General features: G+C 39.3%; 4 protein-coding genes across 4 annotated transcripts in view; 3 read left to right on the top strand and 1 right to left on the bottom strand.

Moving 5' to 3' along the window:
• The first annotated feature begins 1,312 nt into the window (after positions 1–1,312).
• LOC142384622 (protein C19orf12 homolog) lies at positions 1,313–3,909 on the top strand. Its single transcript, XM_075470917.1, has 3 exons — positions 1,313–1,460; positions 2,885–3,045; positions 3,151–3,909. Exons 2-3 carry the CDS (start codon positions 2,886–2,888, stop codon positions 3,414–3,416), a joined length of 426 nt encoding a protein of 141 aa, XP_075327032.1. The 5' UTR covers positions 1,313–1,460; position 2,885; the 3' UTR covers positions 3,417–3,909.
• A 662-nt stretch (positions 3,910–4,571) lies between these two features.
• LOC142383741 (cytochrome b-c1 complex subunit Rieske, mitochondrial-like) lies at positions 4,572–6,793 on the bottom strand. The gene is made up of 2 exons (XM_075469439.1): positions 6,581–6,793; positions 4,572–5,415 (listed from the first exon to the last, which is right to left on the bottom strand). The coding sequence occupies exons 1-2, from the start codon at positions 6,690–6,692 to the stop codon at positions 4,805–4,807; spliced, it is 723 nt and encodes a 240-aa protein (XP_075325554.1). The 5' UTR covers positions 6,693–6,793; the 3' UTR covers positions 4,572–4,804.
• Positions 6,794–7,000: 207 nt separating this feature from the next.
• Positions 7,001–11,250, top strand: rxylt1 (ribitol xylosyltransferase 1). The gene is made up of 6 exons (XM_075469437.1): positions 7,001–7,231; positions 7,387–7,569; positions 8,421–8,523; positions 8,658–8,972; positions 9,109–9,279; positions 10,211–11,250. The coding sequence occupies exons 1-6, from the start codon at positions 7,084–7,086 to the stop codon at positions 10,611–10,613; spliced, it is 1,323 nt and encodes a 440-aa protein (XP_075325552.1). The 5' UTR covers positions 7,001–7,083; the 3' UTR covers positions 10,614–11,250.
• A 1,010-nt stretch (positions 11,251–12,260) lies between these two features.
• Positions 12,261–16,015, top strand: part of srgap1a (SLIT-ROBO Rho GTPase activating protein 1a) — a 75,058-nt gene continuing 71,303 nt past the window's right edge. Inside the window, exon 1 of the mRNA XM_075470869.1 lies at positions 12,261–12,914. Coding sequence (XP_075326984.1) covers positions 12,851–12,914 — 64 coding nt within the window. The 5' untranslated portion in view covers positions 12,261–12,850. The remainder of the gene's footprint in view (positions 12,915–16,015) is intronic.

Here is a 16,015-nt window from a genome sequence, read left to right as displayed (position 1 = left end):
GCCGCACAAGCCAACACACAATTACTGGCAACCACCGTGAGCTTCAGCTGTCAGCCAACACGGGGAAGGCATTAAACCTGTCCGACTCGACCTGTGAGCTTCACAAACATTTCCGGGTAATATTTAAGTCTATAAACACAAAATGGGTCACATACAAAAAACAAAACCACGAACAGTTGTGACGAGCGAGTGTAGTTTAAAAACCGTCCATGAGTCCAGCCCCCTTATTGTTTCATGTTCATTGGCTGCTGTTGTTGCTTTTGTTTGCAGTCGGAAATAGCACGCGCAGAGGTTCTAAACAACGCTATCGAGTGATTTTTAAACAGAAAAAAATGACAGCGTTATTGTAAATACACCCATTAAAACATACCAACAATTGACCATTTATTGTGGTGTAGAGATCTTAAAATGACTATTATTTTATTAAAAACAAGTGCAAATGTTTCTTAAAATAAGTATGTATAAAAAAATATATACATACTTTAAATACTTTTTAAAAAGAGATAATCATAACTACATATCTGTTGAAAAGTATTACTTTCAGCAAAGGTTGATCAACATATAAGTAATAATTGTGACTTTAAATTGTCATTGGTCACTTGGACTTGCTTTACCATGGAAAGGTATCATGCAAAGCAACATTGCCTTGCCAGAAAATATGTAACGTTTTATGCCTCTCTTGATACACAAAGCTATCAGTCAATAACTCTAAATTCATATTCAATATATCAAAAGACGACATCAATGTCAAGTTAATTCTTAATTCATCCTGAAAACGAACATCTTAACGAGCATGTAGCCTTCTTTGGAGAACAGTTTAGATTTATTGGACAGTTTTATGTTCTGTCCTATTATTAAAACTAATCACTGATCCTCCTAGTCTCTAGCTGTGTGTGAGAGTACTCACATTCTTCCTGTTTTTCTACTTTTACTTTTACTTTCACATGTGTGATTCAGTGTGCTTGCATTCCGTTTATACATTCAAAGAATCAACATGAAACTAAAGGTAAATGTGAAGGGGGTAGATAGAAAACCTACTCTTTGAAAAGATGAACTGTTCATTGTTAAATCTACTTTTCAACACCGATTATAGCACTTCAGGAAACACATCAGGCTTTAACAAAAGGTAAAGCCTATGTTATACAAGTGAAAACAAATGGCTGAATCAGTTATAGCTATTATAATATAAGATTAAATTTGTGTTACACAAGAACAAAAAAATGTCACTTGCTGTAACTTGAGCACTAATGCACATCAAGGATCAGAGGCAAAATTTAGAATTAGTCAGATTTCCATGAACGCATCATTGTAGCTGCTCCCATCAGGCATTGCGGCATGTTACCCTGATAAAGGTAACAAGCTCAAAAATCATGTTTAGCCGGTAGTATAGAGTCGAACTTCTAGTAACATATAAGAAATAAGCTCTTTAGATATCTATGAGGATTTCGTTATACAATAAGGTATGTACATATAGTTTTCTTTGGTTACTACCGCATTCAGAACGAGCAGTGTTATTTTGTAAAAAGAAGCTGCAGAATCACAATGTTAGAGTTAGCTTTTGAAATGTTTTCTGATGCAATAAGAGCTAATAACGTGTTGTTTATTAGTAGATTAACATTAGAATATATCAAAGTGTGTTTTATTTCGATATATGTAGTTTAACTAGTCGCACGTCCTTTATACAATGCTGTGTGAATATCACGAAGTGATTTTGAAAAGCTTATTTGTGAAAAGGGACGTCTCATACACATATGAAGTCACAGGTCTCGTTATACACATATGAAGTCACAGGTCTCGTTATACACATATGAAGTCACAGGTCTCGTTATTTGTGTCATGTAGTATGTGTATATATATTTACATATATATGTGAGTGAGAGAGGGAGAGAGAGATCTGTAGACATAATATTTGACCATTTGAGTCTAAGTTAATTACCTTTTCATTTGCTTCTGTTCCTCATTAATCGCTTCTTTCTCACGGTACATTGTTTATCAAATCCATAATCCCCTAAACAATTTTCTGCCTGAAAGAAGACCTTGGAATTTTCTAAAAATGATTACTTCAGTAAGTTATTACCGTTTATAATCAATTCTTTTGTAATTTGTGTAATTGTGTAGTGTAAACATGTTTTTTTTTTTTTTTATCACATCTATAAGTTATATGGTCCTCAAAATAAAAAAAAGTCACTGACAACATATAAATAGTGAAAGAAGTTGTAGTTACACCTTTGTTGATGACTTTTTTTTGTCTGCTTTTACCTGGCAGTAAATGAAAGTGAAATTAAAGGGGTTTCATTGAATCGGTAGGTGTTACACCTTCGCACATAAGCTCCTGTTTTTTCACATTCCTATGTCTTCTGCAGTTCAGTACAGCAGCACATAGAAACATAGAAAAAAACAACTACCAATGAAATAGATTTAATATTACAGCTAGTCTGAAAAAACAAAAATCAGCTCTCAAAAAACAGAATAAGAAATAAAGAGATATATAACGTCCCGCAAATCTATAGTTGCAGTGACAGAAAAACTCTAACGTAAAAATGTTTCAAGGAGTTTAGAATATTATTTAATTATTTTTTAATTATGGAAATATGTGGACATACACTCTACTCAAAATGGTATGTATATATAAAAACAAAGGATTTGGAAAGCTATATTTGACCAGATCTGTGGCAGCCAAATCATCGCTAAAAGTTCATTTGAAGTAGAACTTTGGGTTTTTACAAGGTCTTGTGAACTTTGGTCAGGCGAGTTGGCACTAACTGATCCAAATAGCTAATTCTTTTATTAATTTCTCATTCACTGTCCCAACATCGAACTGTTGAGATCTGCTGTCACAGAAAGAGAGCTATATCATGTTTAAAATATTAACTCTGATTCACAGAATGGGCCAACGAATTAATGATGTCATGAAGCTTTGTTGTGAGTTATCTGCCAATCAGCAGATTAAGGCCACAGTGAAAGGCTCGGGGAAGGGAGCAGCAGCCGCTGGAGGACTCGCCTTTGCTGGAGGATTGATTGGTGGTCCCCTGGGTATTGCTGTGGGTGAGTGGAAAAATACAACATATTCTCTTACTTGTGGATAACCGTTTGAAATCTAATCAATACTGAATCATCATTTCACAACCTTGAACCTCTCCTCCCCTGTAGGTGGTGCAGTGGGAGGCCTCCTTGGCTGCTGGATGACCAGCGGGCAATTCAAACCGCTGCCTCAGATCATAATGGAGCTGAACCCCCAGCAGCAACGTAAGCTTTATGATGATGTCATGGCCATCATGGGAGACATCCAGTGGACAGATCTGATTCAGCTTACCACTCTGGTGATGGGCAACGTCGCACTGAAGCAGCAGCTTACAGCTGCTCTTATCGGGTACATCACCAAGGAGCTCCAGGCTGAGGTGCACTATGTGGATTAAATTTGGGTAAAAAGTGAATAACCTGGGTCAAAGGCCCCCACACTCAAAAGGATATTGACTTTCAGGAGAATGTGATCAATTTTTGTGAAACTGGAGAGACTGCGATCATGCCTTGTAAAACACAAAGATGCCATCACAATCCTGTTAACAGTAAAAAGCAGGTTTGCACTTTAAACATATCAATTAAAGCAGATGTACAATTGCAGTCACATATGATGGAAGTGCATTTCTCAGTTGAATAGGTTTTTTAAAATATATTTTGTGGTTAATAGTACTGATGATGTGATGTCTGGCTTTAAAAGTTGATAAATTGGTTCATTTAAGGCCAAACTGAATAATGCAGTTAAAAACAGCACCGACTGAACTGAATAAGCCAAATTGCTGTTGTATATCTTGATACAAAAATGTGAAATATTAGCTTGTCTGCATTGTAGTGTGAACATGCGTACATTGGAATATTGGATAATATCAATAAAAAAAGGCGGACATCTTACTGCTTGTGTTTACATCGTCCGGCGGCCATATACGTCATAAGTTTTATATTCACACTTTATTGGCACTTGGGTGATGGCTGTTTCACTTTGAGCGTGTACTCCAGTTACAAATAATTGCACTGACTTGTGCACCTCACCTGGCGTTGATGATTGCAGGGGTGGGGTGATTAAGTAGGAGACATTGGACAGTTAGCCACAGTATGTAGCATTTTGTTGTCTTCTTGGTAAATACATGTGTATCCACACGGTTGTTGTGTCTATCATCTTACTAACAGACTCCAGTGTGTAAGATTCATTTGTTTTTCAGTTCTACTTTAGTTTACGGTCACATGCACTTTAGGTGCTGGAATGTAGCCCATTATCTTCAAGGATTGTTGCACCCCTAACTATCCCTTAAATGGTCTGTCACTGTTAATAAGTACATGAATATGTATAAAAGCCCATACTGGTTACTTTTAAAGCCATTTTTTAAAAAGTAAGTTAGTTTAAGTTTTCAAATTTAGTTTTATGCACCTGTTAAGGTTGTTCAGTTTTTTTCCTCTCGTCAGTTGGCTGTGCTCCTGTTTTTAAGCCTTTTCTGCCTTTTGGTTCAGGGTTAGGGTTTTGCTTCCTTTTTCTGTGAAGCACTCAACTAAATGCAGCAAAGAATGAGATAAATACATTGGGATTGATAAGGTGATTTATTTATCTCAATGATTCCAATGCAATGACTCAAAGAAGCCAAAATAAATGAAGAGAAGAAGACATAACTCACTTGAGACTGAAAAGATGCCTCAACTCAATAGTGCAGTTGTGAATACATCTTTATTAGAAAGCTAACTTGACGTGTCCCCCCCGAAAACTCTTAAATACAGAAATACATATAAGAGGGAGAAACTGAAAAAGCTCCAGTATTTATCCCACTACAACCGTGTCTTCATCAGGGAACTCGTAGAATGGAACCTCAAGGTTTAGAGGAGCTGGTCCCTTTCTTATTCTTCCAGAAGCATCATAGTGGGAGCCATGGCAAGGACAGTAGTAGCCCCCGAAGTCTCCGGCATTAGCAATGGGCACGCAACCCAAATGGGTGCACACTCCGAGAACAATCACCCACTTGGGGTTGGCTGCTCTATCCTTGTCGTGCTGGGGGTCACGAAGCTCTCCAAGATCCACAGCCCCCTCTGCTGAGATTTCCTTTTCTGTGCGATGACGGACAAATAAGGGCTTTCCTCTCCACTTGAAGGTCATGTTTTTGCCCTCGGGGATGTCACCCAGCTTGATCTCAATCTTGGATAAAGCCAGGACATCAGCTGACGCACTCATGGAGGAGACGAATTGGGTGACAACTGTTTTGGCTGTATAGACCCCAACCATAGTGGTAGCTCCAGTCACCAGGTAGGAGAACACCCTTCTGTTCTCACTGCTGTCTTGGGAGGACTTGTGGGGGTCCAACACATCAGGCCGACGGTAATCTGAGAAGTCTGGAATCTTGATGTCTGTATGGGCAGGACGGGTTCCTGCAGGAGCTGAACAGAGATATGAGACATAAGCACCTTCTAAAGACATGGCAGGAGAGTAGATTTGCAAACTGAAGGAGCAAATACATTTTCAGATCTTAAAAATATACTTCTGTGTCATAACTAGTTTTTAAGTATTTGTAAGATTTCTCTCCAATATTAGAAACGTATAAGAACCCCTATGACTTTGATTTTATGTTACATTTAAGTGACCTTTGAAATTGGACTTTTGTTCAAGCATGGAGAAAAATGACAATATTTTCTACTTTTTGATTAAATACTGTGTGAATAACTAAATATACTTTACTGACATTTTAAAGATAATGAAAATCAAGAATTACATAAGGGGCATCAGATCAGGCCAAGATTTAAGTCCATTATATGCCTCTATATATGTAACTAACAATTACACACATATCTTTTTTATTTATTTTATATATATATATATGAAATAAAAAAAGGTTTTTAAAATAGTTTGGTCATTGTAATTATTAATTCCAAATTCCACTCTGACATTAAGTTTGCTTGTTTTGCGAAATCAAATTAAAATGTTTTACCAGCAACAAAACCTACAGCAGTAGTTGACTTGATAGATTGAAATTCAAAATCTGAAAAAAAAAAATTGTAGTAATAAAGACAGATGTTGGATAATAATCATTATCGCGACTTTGATTTCTTCCTCCTTTGCTTATTAAAACTAGGGTTCTTCTTTGACCTGTGAAGGAGATTCTCCTGTGCTGACATGCCAGTGCAAACCTTTACATAAGGACGGTTACATACCGTTCCTTTGGACTTTTTCCAAGCCCCTTTACAGTTAATGTATCACACAGTAAATTGTCCGATGTAATCTGCTGTACAGCAGCGTTAAGACCGGTTTATTGAACTTTTTTCTATTCAACCTTACGCTTCGGTACATTGTTTACGTTCTCTGTCAGTCACAGATTTCACTTACGAAAGCACATTGACTTCCAGATAGACACATGTGGCCGTTATGAAGCTTCTGTTTGTAGGCAATACGAAACCTTCTATTAAATAAGTACCGCATGTACCCATTAAAAAAAATTCACGGAGTTAAATATTAAGAGGGAATATAATATCTCCAGGTTTATCGTTACATCACGCAGCTACATAGCAACTCTGGCTAACGTTTCTCGTGTCCGCTATCTGGCCTTACCAGCAGCAGGCAACAGCTCCTTGGCTCCAGGGAAGACCAGGCTTTTAACTGTGTGCTTCGTTGCTTGATAGTACGGGGAAAGAACCCCGGGGCGAACGACTGTAGACATCATCTTTGCCCAAATTAAAACCTCAACCCCGCAGTTGGGGATACGACCTTCCGTGTACAGACCTTGCGCGCACTACTCTAATCTGCCCTACGTGAAACTGTCCCTAACTTTATAACGTTCCTGTTACGTAAGCAGGTCTGACCGTAGTGCCTTGCGTGTTTTTCTTCCATAAATAAATTACGTTGTTATATCAAGTGGTAGTGCTTCCTACGAATATCAGTATAAAAATGGTGATAATTTGATATTAAAATGAACAAAACTGTAAAATAGCTTAATTTAAACAGGCAAATATCGAAGTCATCTGTGCCCAGGGGTCCTTGTGATGTAAACAAGGGTCCTCGTAAAAAATAAGGGGAGAAGCCACACAATGGTAACCTGAGATAAAAGAAAAAAAATGAAAATACCAAAAAGAAAACTATTTCTTCTCATTATTTTTGCATATGTGGCATTTTCACTCTATGCTGCGTATAATGTTTTCTTCAGCAACAAAGTAATCTCCCGCGTTCACAGGGTGGTGAAGAAGGAAACCGGGGTACCGTCGGGTAATTTCACAGATTACAATCGCTATATTGTCTCTGTTAGAGGAAGGTCTCCAAAGACACGAAAACCGATGGATATTTGTTGTTTCTTGGTGGTGTTTTGTTAATACACAAATGGTGTACCGATGAGCCTAGTTGAAACGGTGATATGTTTGCAGGTGGTATCAGAGATGGCGGCGCTCCATTTTTTGCAGATGACTGGAATCCGTGGGAAGATGAGGAGGTGGAGTACAACTCTGCTCTGAACAAAAAGAGAGATGCCTTCAAAAAGAACATGGACAGAATTAACAAGAACAAACCCAAAAGATACAAGGTCCAAATCTGGGGGAAAGCTGCCATCGGTAAGTTAGAAATAAAATTATTGAAACGTTTTATGATTCTGTTACAGCCAGCAGAAGAAGTCTGTGCTGTCATCACAAAATGACAATGCTATTTATAAAACGTGTCGATTTGATTAAAAGCATTTCTTTTTATGGGTTCTGCATTACATGATACATTAAAGTAAAATAGTTTGGCTTTGGCTTTGTTTGGCTTTTGCTTAAAGTTTCACATATTTTTATAAAATTGCACTTGAGACTAATTGGACAAAACTAGTCTCTATTATCTATTATCCTTGTTTTGTCTGTAATTAGCAATATATTAGTAATCAAAGGATCTGTATTTGATCATTGGAACTAATGAACATTTTCTGTAAAAATGAAAAATGTTGTGTACAAAAATTTGGTAACTTACTACAGAACTTAATAAAAATCTTCTTTATTTAGACATTATTGATATTTATTAAAAAGAGAATTTGTCAGATTTTATTGTAAAACACAAAGTGTAGAAGGAAATGAACAAAGAAATGTTTCACAATGTGGTTTAGTGACATTCAGTTTTGATATGTCCATAAATAAATTATGATCAGCTTTAACCTCAATCTCCCCATTCTCCATTTTAGGCAAATTTGTTTGCAAACAAAGAGAAATAATACACTAAGTTAAAGATGGTTTTTATTGATAGCATTCTTATTGAGAATTTCTGAGATCTTGTGTACATATTTTTATTTTTAATTATTTTGGCCTTGATAATATAGTAGATGGGAAAATCTGATATCTTAACAGCCTTGGTTACAACTTAAGGGTACAGCACATTTTAGTAAGCCTTGCGATGGGAGTAAATGCAAAAATTACATTTTTTTTCTCCTCCCCAGGCCTCTATCTTTGGGAACATATTTTAGAAGCACCCCTGAACCCAACTGACAAGGTAGCGCAATGGAGAGAAGGGGAGCTGCAGTCAGGAAAAATTGATTTCAGGTAACTAATCACAGATGTAATGCAGTTCTAAAGTCTGCGTTTGACACTCCATGAAATATGCCAGTTTTTAATGTAACTATTGAAGAAAACAGACTATGAAACTCATTTTTGCTTCTTTTCCTGCCTTTCTTTAGTTTCTACACTGGTCCTGCTGTGGTTCAGGGACATGTCCCTCTGGAAATGAACAGCCTTGTTCTGGTTCTCAATGGTCGCGAGCAGCAGAAGGTCTCTTACTCCACACGGTGGTTGGAACATGTCCAAGCTCTGATTCAGTCCCACACAGTGTCTCATGTGGCTGTGATCCTGCTGGGCAATGAGCAATGCAATAATGACTGGATCGCCCCACACTTAAAGAGAAATGGTGGCTTTGTAGACCTTCTCTTTCTGGTTTACGACAGCCCGTGGGTCAACGACAAGGACGTCTTCCAGTGGCCTCTTGGTGTTGCCACGTATGTCACCTCTTGTCGGTCTTATTAATGTGTGTGCATACCTCATTAGCGCTCAGCACAGATACAAATGTATGAGGCTGTCTTTAATTGAAAAATGCTTCCTAAACTACCGTTGTTTTGTTTTGTCTCTGTGCAGATACAGACAGTTTCCTATGATGAGGCCTAACACGGAGCTGATTACATCCAACCGGCCATACCTCTGCAATTTCTTGGGGACTGTTTACAAAAATTCCTCCAGAGAAACACTGATGCATGTACTGAAACAGTCTGGCTTTGATAAGGAATGTATCACAGCTGGCAGAGATAAGTAAGTATCTGCTAACCTTTTTATTGACAAGTGAAACCTTTAATAACCTGAAATAAGCAAAGCCTTTAATGACAATGAAATTGTCTTGCATAAAGTTTGTTGCTCTAAAACTTATTTATTTGGTTTAGCTTTAATGGTGCCTTCACACAGTGCAATGTAAAGTAGAATAGTAGAGATCTGTGTTTACTAACTATGGTTCTCAGCAGTTCTCTTGAGCTCAGGAAGTGATTTCCTCTCCAGAATTGTTTTTGTTTTTAATTTAATGTTCTTTGATGGCCTGAAGATCCCATCCTCTCTGTTCTAGTTTTTAATACTGCCCCTTGTACACAGAGATTTAACTGGATTCTCTGAATATTTTAATGATGTTCTTGAGCTTATCGCCCACAGAATCTTCCACAGGGAGGTGAACCCCAGCTGTTTACTTGAAATATTGATCCTTTCTTGGATGTCCCTCTTGACTCACCTTTTGTCAATAACCTAATCTGTTATGATGAATTATTTTATAATTTGGGATAAGTTTATCCTAGATTTTAACCCATCATGGCAGCTTGTTTAGAACTTTTCCATGATGCCGTAACTTCTGTTCTTAGATCTAGATTTACTCTTTTATGATATAAATGAGTTTTTTACTTTTTCAGTATTTCAACAATGGTTTACAAGCTTTTGCCAGAATTGCTTCTACAAGTAATTTTTTTTTTACACAATTGCATAGTGAATCATAGAAATATCCCTAGCATTATCAGTTGCCATATTTTATTTGTTGGACACTTTTAAGAATAGAATTTCAGTTTGTGCTTTAAACTGTTACAATTAAAATGTGACAGGTGAGATAACTATATCTTAAAGAAACAACACTAGAATACACTTTGCCTATTTATTATGATGGTTTAATCTCTTGGTTTACGTATTCTTTCCTCCCTCTTTGCCACAGGTGGCTCCCTCAGGAAACAGCTGACAGTTTAAAACGCTATCAAACCGCTCTGGCCCAGAGCGAGCTCACTCTCAGCCCTGTAGGGGTGAACACTGAGTGTTATCGCATCTATGAGGCCTGCTCCTACGGCTCGGTGCCCGTGGTGGAAGATGTTCTGACACCAGGGAGTTGTGCAGCCGGGCCCAGCTCCCCGCTCCGTCTCTTAAAGGCCGCAGGAGCACCCTTCATCTTCATCAGCGACTGGAAGGAACTGCCGGCCATCTTGGAGAGGGAGAGAGGGATGAGCCAGGAGCTGAAGGTGAACAGGAGGAGGAGGCTGTTGGAGTGGTATTCCAGCTTCCGACAGCAGATGAAGGAAAGGTTCACTGAGATCATCGAGGAGAATTTCTTCAAAAGCGGCTAACTTGTGCTTTTAAATATCAAGACAGTTAACACTGATTTAATTTATTTAGTGGTCTGTGGAAAAATGTGACGTACTACTGGCATAGTGAACCTGGTAATGTTCAGTGAAATACTTTCTGGTGCAAGTTATTATAAAACCATTAATTATGTAGTCAAGTTGTGAAGCTGCCATTATTATTAAGTAGCATTTATGTATGTTTTTCATTGAAATGTTTACAACAATGGAATGTACAGGCATTAAAAGATCTAAGATTATAAGATGCCTTTACATTTTGAATCCCATATTTACTTTGAGCATGTTTTGTACCTCTGTTTTTATACACGAAAAACTGGGATTTTTTTCTTTTTTTTTAAAAGAGACGATTGGACTCCTCAACATTGGACATGATGAGTAGAATAAGACGAAAATGTGTTTTAAGGCTTTGTTTGAAAACGGTATGTTAAGCAAATCAATTTCGTATTTTGAGCGGCTTGGAAATGTTATTGGTGTGATATGTCCTGCATTTCTGTTCAGAACCTGACTGAGAATTTAGTTTTTGTTCTATTTATTTCAGTGCTGTCCTGCATGCACTTTTTAAAACGGTGCAATAAAGTAAAATGGAGCGTTGTCTGGAAGAGGATGTTGTGGTATTGTGCTTGTATTCTTCCTGCAGATGGCGCTGTGGAACAGTTAAATTTCAGTGGATGCAGTGATCTCAGCTGGAATGTGATGCAGAAGCTGTTAAAGAAAACTTGGAAGTTTTGACTTAACCAAATGAGCAAAGATCAGGTCACACAAAGCATAATATCTACAAAATATAATGTATTTATGGTATCATTTGGAACTCAAAGAGCCAATGAATAGGGAGCAGGGATGAGCAATACCTTTAAATTAGCCTTCAGTTAGTACAGTGGAACCAGGAATTTGGGTTAGGGTTTTCTGGGTGTGTTTCAAGTGAAACTTTCAACAGTCCTTTAAAGCTGTGACGCAACAACTTTGTGGTACCGGAGTTGCTTTTTGATTATCACAAAAACATGCCAGTGAACTACATAGATTAAGGACAAAAATTTCTATCTTTAATATCATCAGATTAAGAGACAACGGTCCCTTAAGTATTACAAAACTTTTGTCTGGGCCATGTGGTGATTATTCTGTGCCTGCTGAGTGTGGTTTTTTCTTTCTGTTGTTTTCTGCTGTTACATATGAGTCTGTTGAATCATGCCACTTCTTTGTGGTGTTTTTTCCTCTCTGTGTAGTCGTTTTCATCTCTTCGTGGTAATTTAGTCTCTTTGTATTACATTTGCACTTCTGCATGTATTTGAAGTAATTACGTGGCTTTATGAACTGATTAAGCATCTCTTTACAGTCACGTTTCTTCTCTCTTTTTTTTGTTGTTGCATCTCTATGCCATCATTGTGTCTTTGGTCACTTCGAAATATTAACAGTGACTTCCTTCATAGGCACATGGCCGGTTCCCTTTGCATAAACTGTTTTTATTACAAGTATAGTGGGGGAAACTATTCGGTTTAATTTTGTCCCAGCAGCGACCGACTCTGGATTTAAAAAAACAAACAAACAAACAAAACATTTGGGAGCATGAGTGTCAGTCCACTGGTGTCCACTAGCTGTATAGGAGCAGATCCCTCCCTCTTCGCCCAGCTGCTGTGTGCTGCAGTCGGCCTGCCCTGTCTGCTTCGGAGCGTGCTGAGAGTTCTGGGAGAGCAACCGTGGAGGGAAGAGCTAGCAAGAGGGGTGGGGGGGGTTAGTGTGTGCGTGTCCCAATCTGGAAACCACTTCCAGAAAGCACACATACTTACGACTGAAGTCGACGTCCAAGCCATTTGGACGGGTTGCTGGCAGTACTTCTGTGAAACCCGCTCCGGAGACCCTCAAACTTGAGAGATTGTTTTTCCTTCTTCTTCTGTGGTAGCAGCAGCGGTGCTGTTGCTCAGTGCCGACTGCTCAGATAGTTGAGGAGAGTCATTGGTTGGAGCAGGATTGCGCATTGGCCCTGCTGTGTGTCCACCTTGTGTCCAGAGGGAACGTGAACAATGAAATAGTAAAGGTTTTCCCCTCTCGCTCCAAGTCTTGTTGCAGAGTTAAATCCTGTTAAACAGTCGATTTGTCTCGCGCTTCTTCGTCATCTGGCGTTCATTTCGACCGTTTTGGGGATGCGACCGCTGCTGTAGGATCCCGCTTGTTGACAAACAGTTTTTGCAAGAAGTTTACAACGAGCTTCGGGCACGGGAAGACGGAAAATGTCCACGCCGAGGTTCAAAAAGGATAAAGAAATCATCGTGGAGTACGAGAGCCAAGTGAAAGGTAAGGACGGGAGTAGTGTGTCGCTGGGGATTGTTGGAACTGCTGGGAGCGCCGAGAAAAGATTAACTGGGACCAGGGTAGTTCATCTACCATGCATATGAGTCATAGCCAGCGATGGCGGTACGTTGGATCGTTGGAATAAAAAAGTTGTTAGAATATGACCTCCTGTTGGCATACACGGCAAGGCAAACAAAGCACACGGTGTTCAAATAATACGGATATCTTTGAATCGCTGATCCGGTCAGTTGAATTACAGTTATATCAAACTTCTAAGCATGATTCGCCCAATAAAAGACCGTTAGTTGAGTTGCAGGTGGTGGATTTCAATCGTTTTAAGCCAGTGAAAGTGCTCATCAGATTTATCAAAGGTCCAAAGAAGAGATCCCAATCTATCAAATACTTAATGCCAAGAGGTTGGTGTCCAATGTTAAATCAAATAAACGACTGAAACAAGAGTCTTGTGTATTTAGGTTATGTTGATGTGTTGAGCAACCTGTTACTATTAGGTGTCTGAGCTTTTCTCCCTCTGACACAGCTGACATGAGATTTTAGTGACAGGATTGTTATCACAGCAAGATTACGTAACTGAAGAGGGAACAAGCACAAGTTCTGGCAGCTTACATGCATCTAAACTCAGCGTCTTGCTCAGAGACACTTAAGAAGAGCCGGTGGCTTGCGTTTGGGTCCCTCTCTTTATTCTATACCCTGCCTGTGTGTATCCTGTTTAACGTCACCTGCGGACACTCACCTTTTAAGCATCAAGCTGCTTCGTGCTCTGATTTCGGGAGGTGATTTAGAGATGTGCAAGACACAGCAATGATGCCACCCTAACTTATCTAGCCTGCCTCAAGTCCTCAGTGCATGCAGAGCAGAGGTGGTTTAGTCCCAGACACACACACACACACACACACACACACACACACACACACACACACACAGGAAAGAGGCTGTTGCTGCTCCAGAGTAACCATGGGGATTTGGCCCCTGGCCAACCAGCTCTGTTCTTCAGTGCCCTTAGTATGCTCAGATACCACCTATTCACATCCGTGTTACCAAGCTTAAAGGCTGTTAAAGAGGGGAGGTTAGCAGAGGTTGGTGTTTTGTTTTTTTTTTTTGGGGGGGGGGTTGTGAAAAGAAGAGACCAGTGCTGCATGAGGAATTACAAGATTACGTGTGGCTGAGCACAAGCTCTCATTTTACAAGGAATGTTCAGGACCCTTTCTTTTTCCCTGTGAGCATGACTCAGGGCTTTCAACCTATAATGGATGATGATGCTCCATCATGGGGGATGCTGAATGAGACATGAAGTAGGCTCCAATTTGTCATGCAGCACCCAGAGGGATGATGAAAAGCAACCTGATGCTGAGAATAGTTGTTGCTTGATAGGATAGCTGGGACTTTAGTAGAGCTGTGTTCATGCATTTTAATGAGGAGGCAGAATTTAACTGTAAGGGAGTTGACATCACAGGCTGTCCCCCACTGTTTGCATGAAACACTGTACATCTTTTCGATTGTAAATAACCAGCAGGGGTTTTATTTGAGAGTTGCTCTATTTCTTATCATTCAAATATATGTTTGGGCTAAAAAGGTTTTGAAGAAAGTATCGCAAATTTTAGCCTTAAGTGTGATTAACCACAGAAAAACACGAGGTAATTTTACACTGAATAATCTCTCCAGTTCCGTTTGAGTTATGTTTGTAGGTCAGTGAACTCCAAATGCAAACCCTGTTTGTTTTGGAATGCTAGCTGCCAGACTCATTAGGGAAACACGCAGGGTATTATTTGCATGCAGTCAATAAGTTATGTGTTTTCAGCAGCTCCTGATTATTCAGTTATAAAGCATTTTACAAGTCGAGTTCGTGGCGATAATGCGTGGGATCACATCTGCAGTGGACTTGTGACAGCCGGAGGCAGATTCTGGTGAGCAGACACTGATTACTCAAGAAGTTCAACAACAAGCAGCCTGGAAACCAGCCAGAGCCGGTGTTTGATCTTCTACCCCGCATTCCCCTTGTCTCACAGCTTAAAAATTTGTCTAATTTTCACAATATTTTGACAAATATCTGGCAGCCAGTTTTGCTTTGTGTTACATAACTGCACCGATATGTAGTCAGAAGCCTTCAGTCTTGATCTTGACAGCAGGTGCGTGCGCTGTTTACATCAACAATTCCTATTTTTCATCACTTTTACATCTGTTCTCCTTTATGATTTTTGTTACAACAACATCGGTTTGCTAAGTGATTGCAATTCAAGTCAGGAGGTGTGATGTACTTAATGCAGTTTCCTATGGTGACTGACTGTCTGAAAGCTTTTCTACCGTGGCCGACGCTACTGTTCTGTGGCCGGGCTTGTCATTCAGCTGACATTCACTTCTTAAATACTCTCCTACAGCCCTCTCATACTTCTCATGGATGTAATTTTGGCTGTGAAGGAAAGTATTAATTCATTTAAAAAGTTCTATTCGCATTAGCATAGTATTTCACTTTGCTTATTGCTAAAAATCGAGACTCTGCTTGTTTTAGAAAAACAAAGCATCAAGAGGATTTGGTTTTAACGGTGGAATTTGTTGACGCTTTATTGTGGACATCAGTTGCAGTCAATTAAAGATGTTTCGAACCAGCAAGGGGAAGGTCATGGCTGCCGTGGCATTCTTTGTGAGCCTCTTCTTTTTTTTCTTTTTTTTTTTTTTGTGGACTGTTTTTGCCTCAGTGGATGCGTTGGTTTCATGTCAGACTGCTCGCTGTTTGTGCACTGGGAGTCGTGACTCCGGTGGCAGGACGCCTTGAGCCTCTGACAAGCGTTCTCTCTTGGATTGTTATAAAGGCTGCCCCTTGACCTCCCTTCATTACTGTTTGAAATCAGAGCAATGCCCCTCGGCACACTCAAAGAGAGCAGTCTGATCATGTTTGCACATGGAGATTAAAGGCAGAAAACTGCTCTGAGGTGATACGGTCTGCTTAGCTTTCAAATGAGTAGGGTTTGTCTTGTGGTTTGAGGTATAATTGGTCTATTTACATTTATTTGCAGTCAAATTGCACGACAGAAATATGCATGCACAGATCTCTGTCCATTACACAATCCAAATCTGATTGTAGCAGATCA

The sequence above is a fragment of the Odontesthes bonariensis genome, chromosome 7 (genome assembly GCF_027942865.1).
Source record: "Odontesthes bonariensis isolate fOdoBon6 chromosome 7, fOdoBon6.hap1, whole genome shotgun sequence".
Lineage (NCBI taxonomy): Eukaryota > Metazoa > Chordata > Actinopteri > Atheriniformes > Atherinopsidae > Odontesthes > Odontesthes bonariensis.
Note: the sequence above shows the minus strand (reverse complement) of the source record. Positions and strands in the feature narration are given on the sequence as shown.

Coding starts and splice junctions, on each gene's coding strand:
- LOC142384622 (XM_075470917.1), top strand. CDS start 2,886: ATGGGCCAACGAATTAATGATGTCATGAAGCTTTGTTGTGAGTTATCT. Junction 3,046..3,150: donor TCCCCTGGGTATTGCTGTGG/GTGAGTGGAAAA, acceptor CCTCCCCTGTAG/GTGGTGCAGTGGGAGGCCTC.
- LOC142383741 (XM_075469439.1), bottom strand. CDS start 6,692: ATGATGTCTACAGTCGTTCGCCCCGGGGTTCTTTCCCCGTACTATCAA. Junction 5,416..6,580: donor GGAGCTGTTGCCTGCTGCTG/GTAAGGCCAGAT, acceptor ATCTCTGTTCAG/CTCCTGCAGGAACCCGTCCT.
- rxylt1 (XM_075469437.1), top strand. CDS start 7,084: ATGAAAATACCAAAAAGAAAACTATTTCTTCTCATTATTTTTGCATAT. Junction 7,232..7,386: donor GGAAACCGGGGTACCGTCGG/GTAATTTCACAG, acceptor ATATGTTTGCAG/GTGGTATCAGAGATGGCGGC. Junction 9,280..10,210: donor ATCACAGCTGGCAGAGATAA/GTAAGTATCTGC, acceptor TCTTTGCCACAG/GTGGCTCCCTCAGGAAACAG.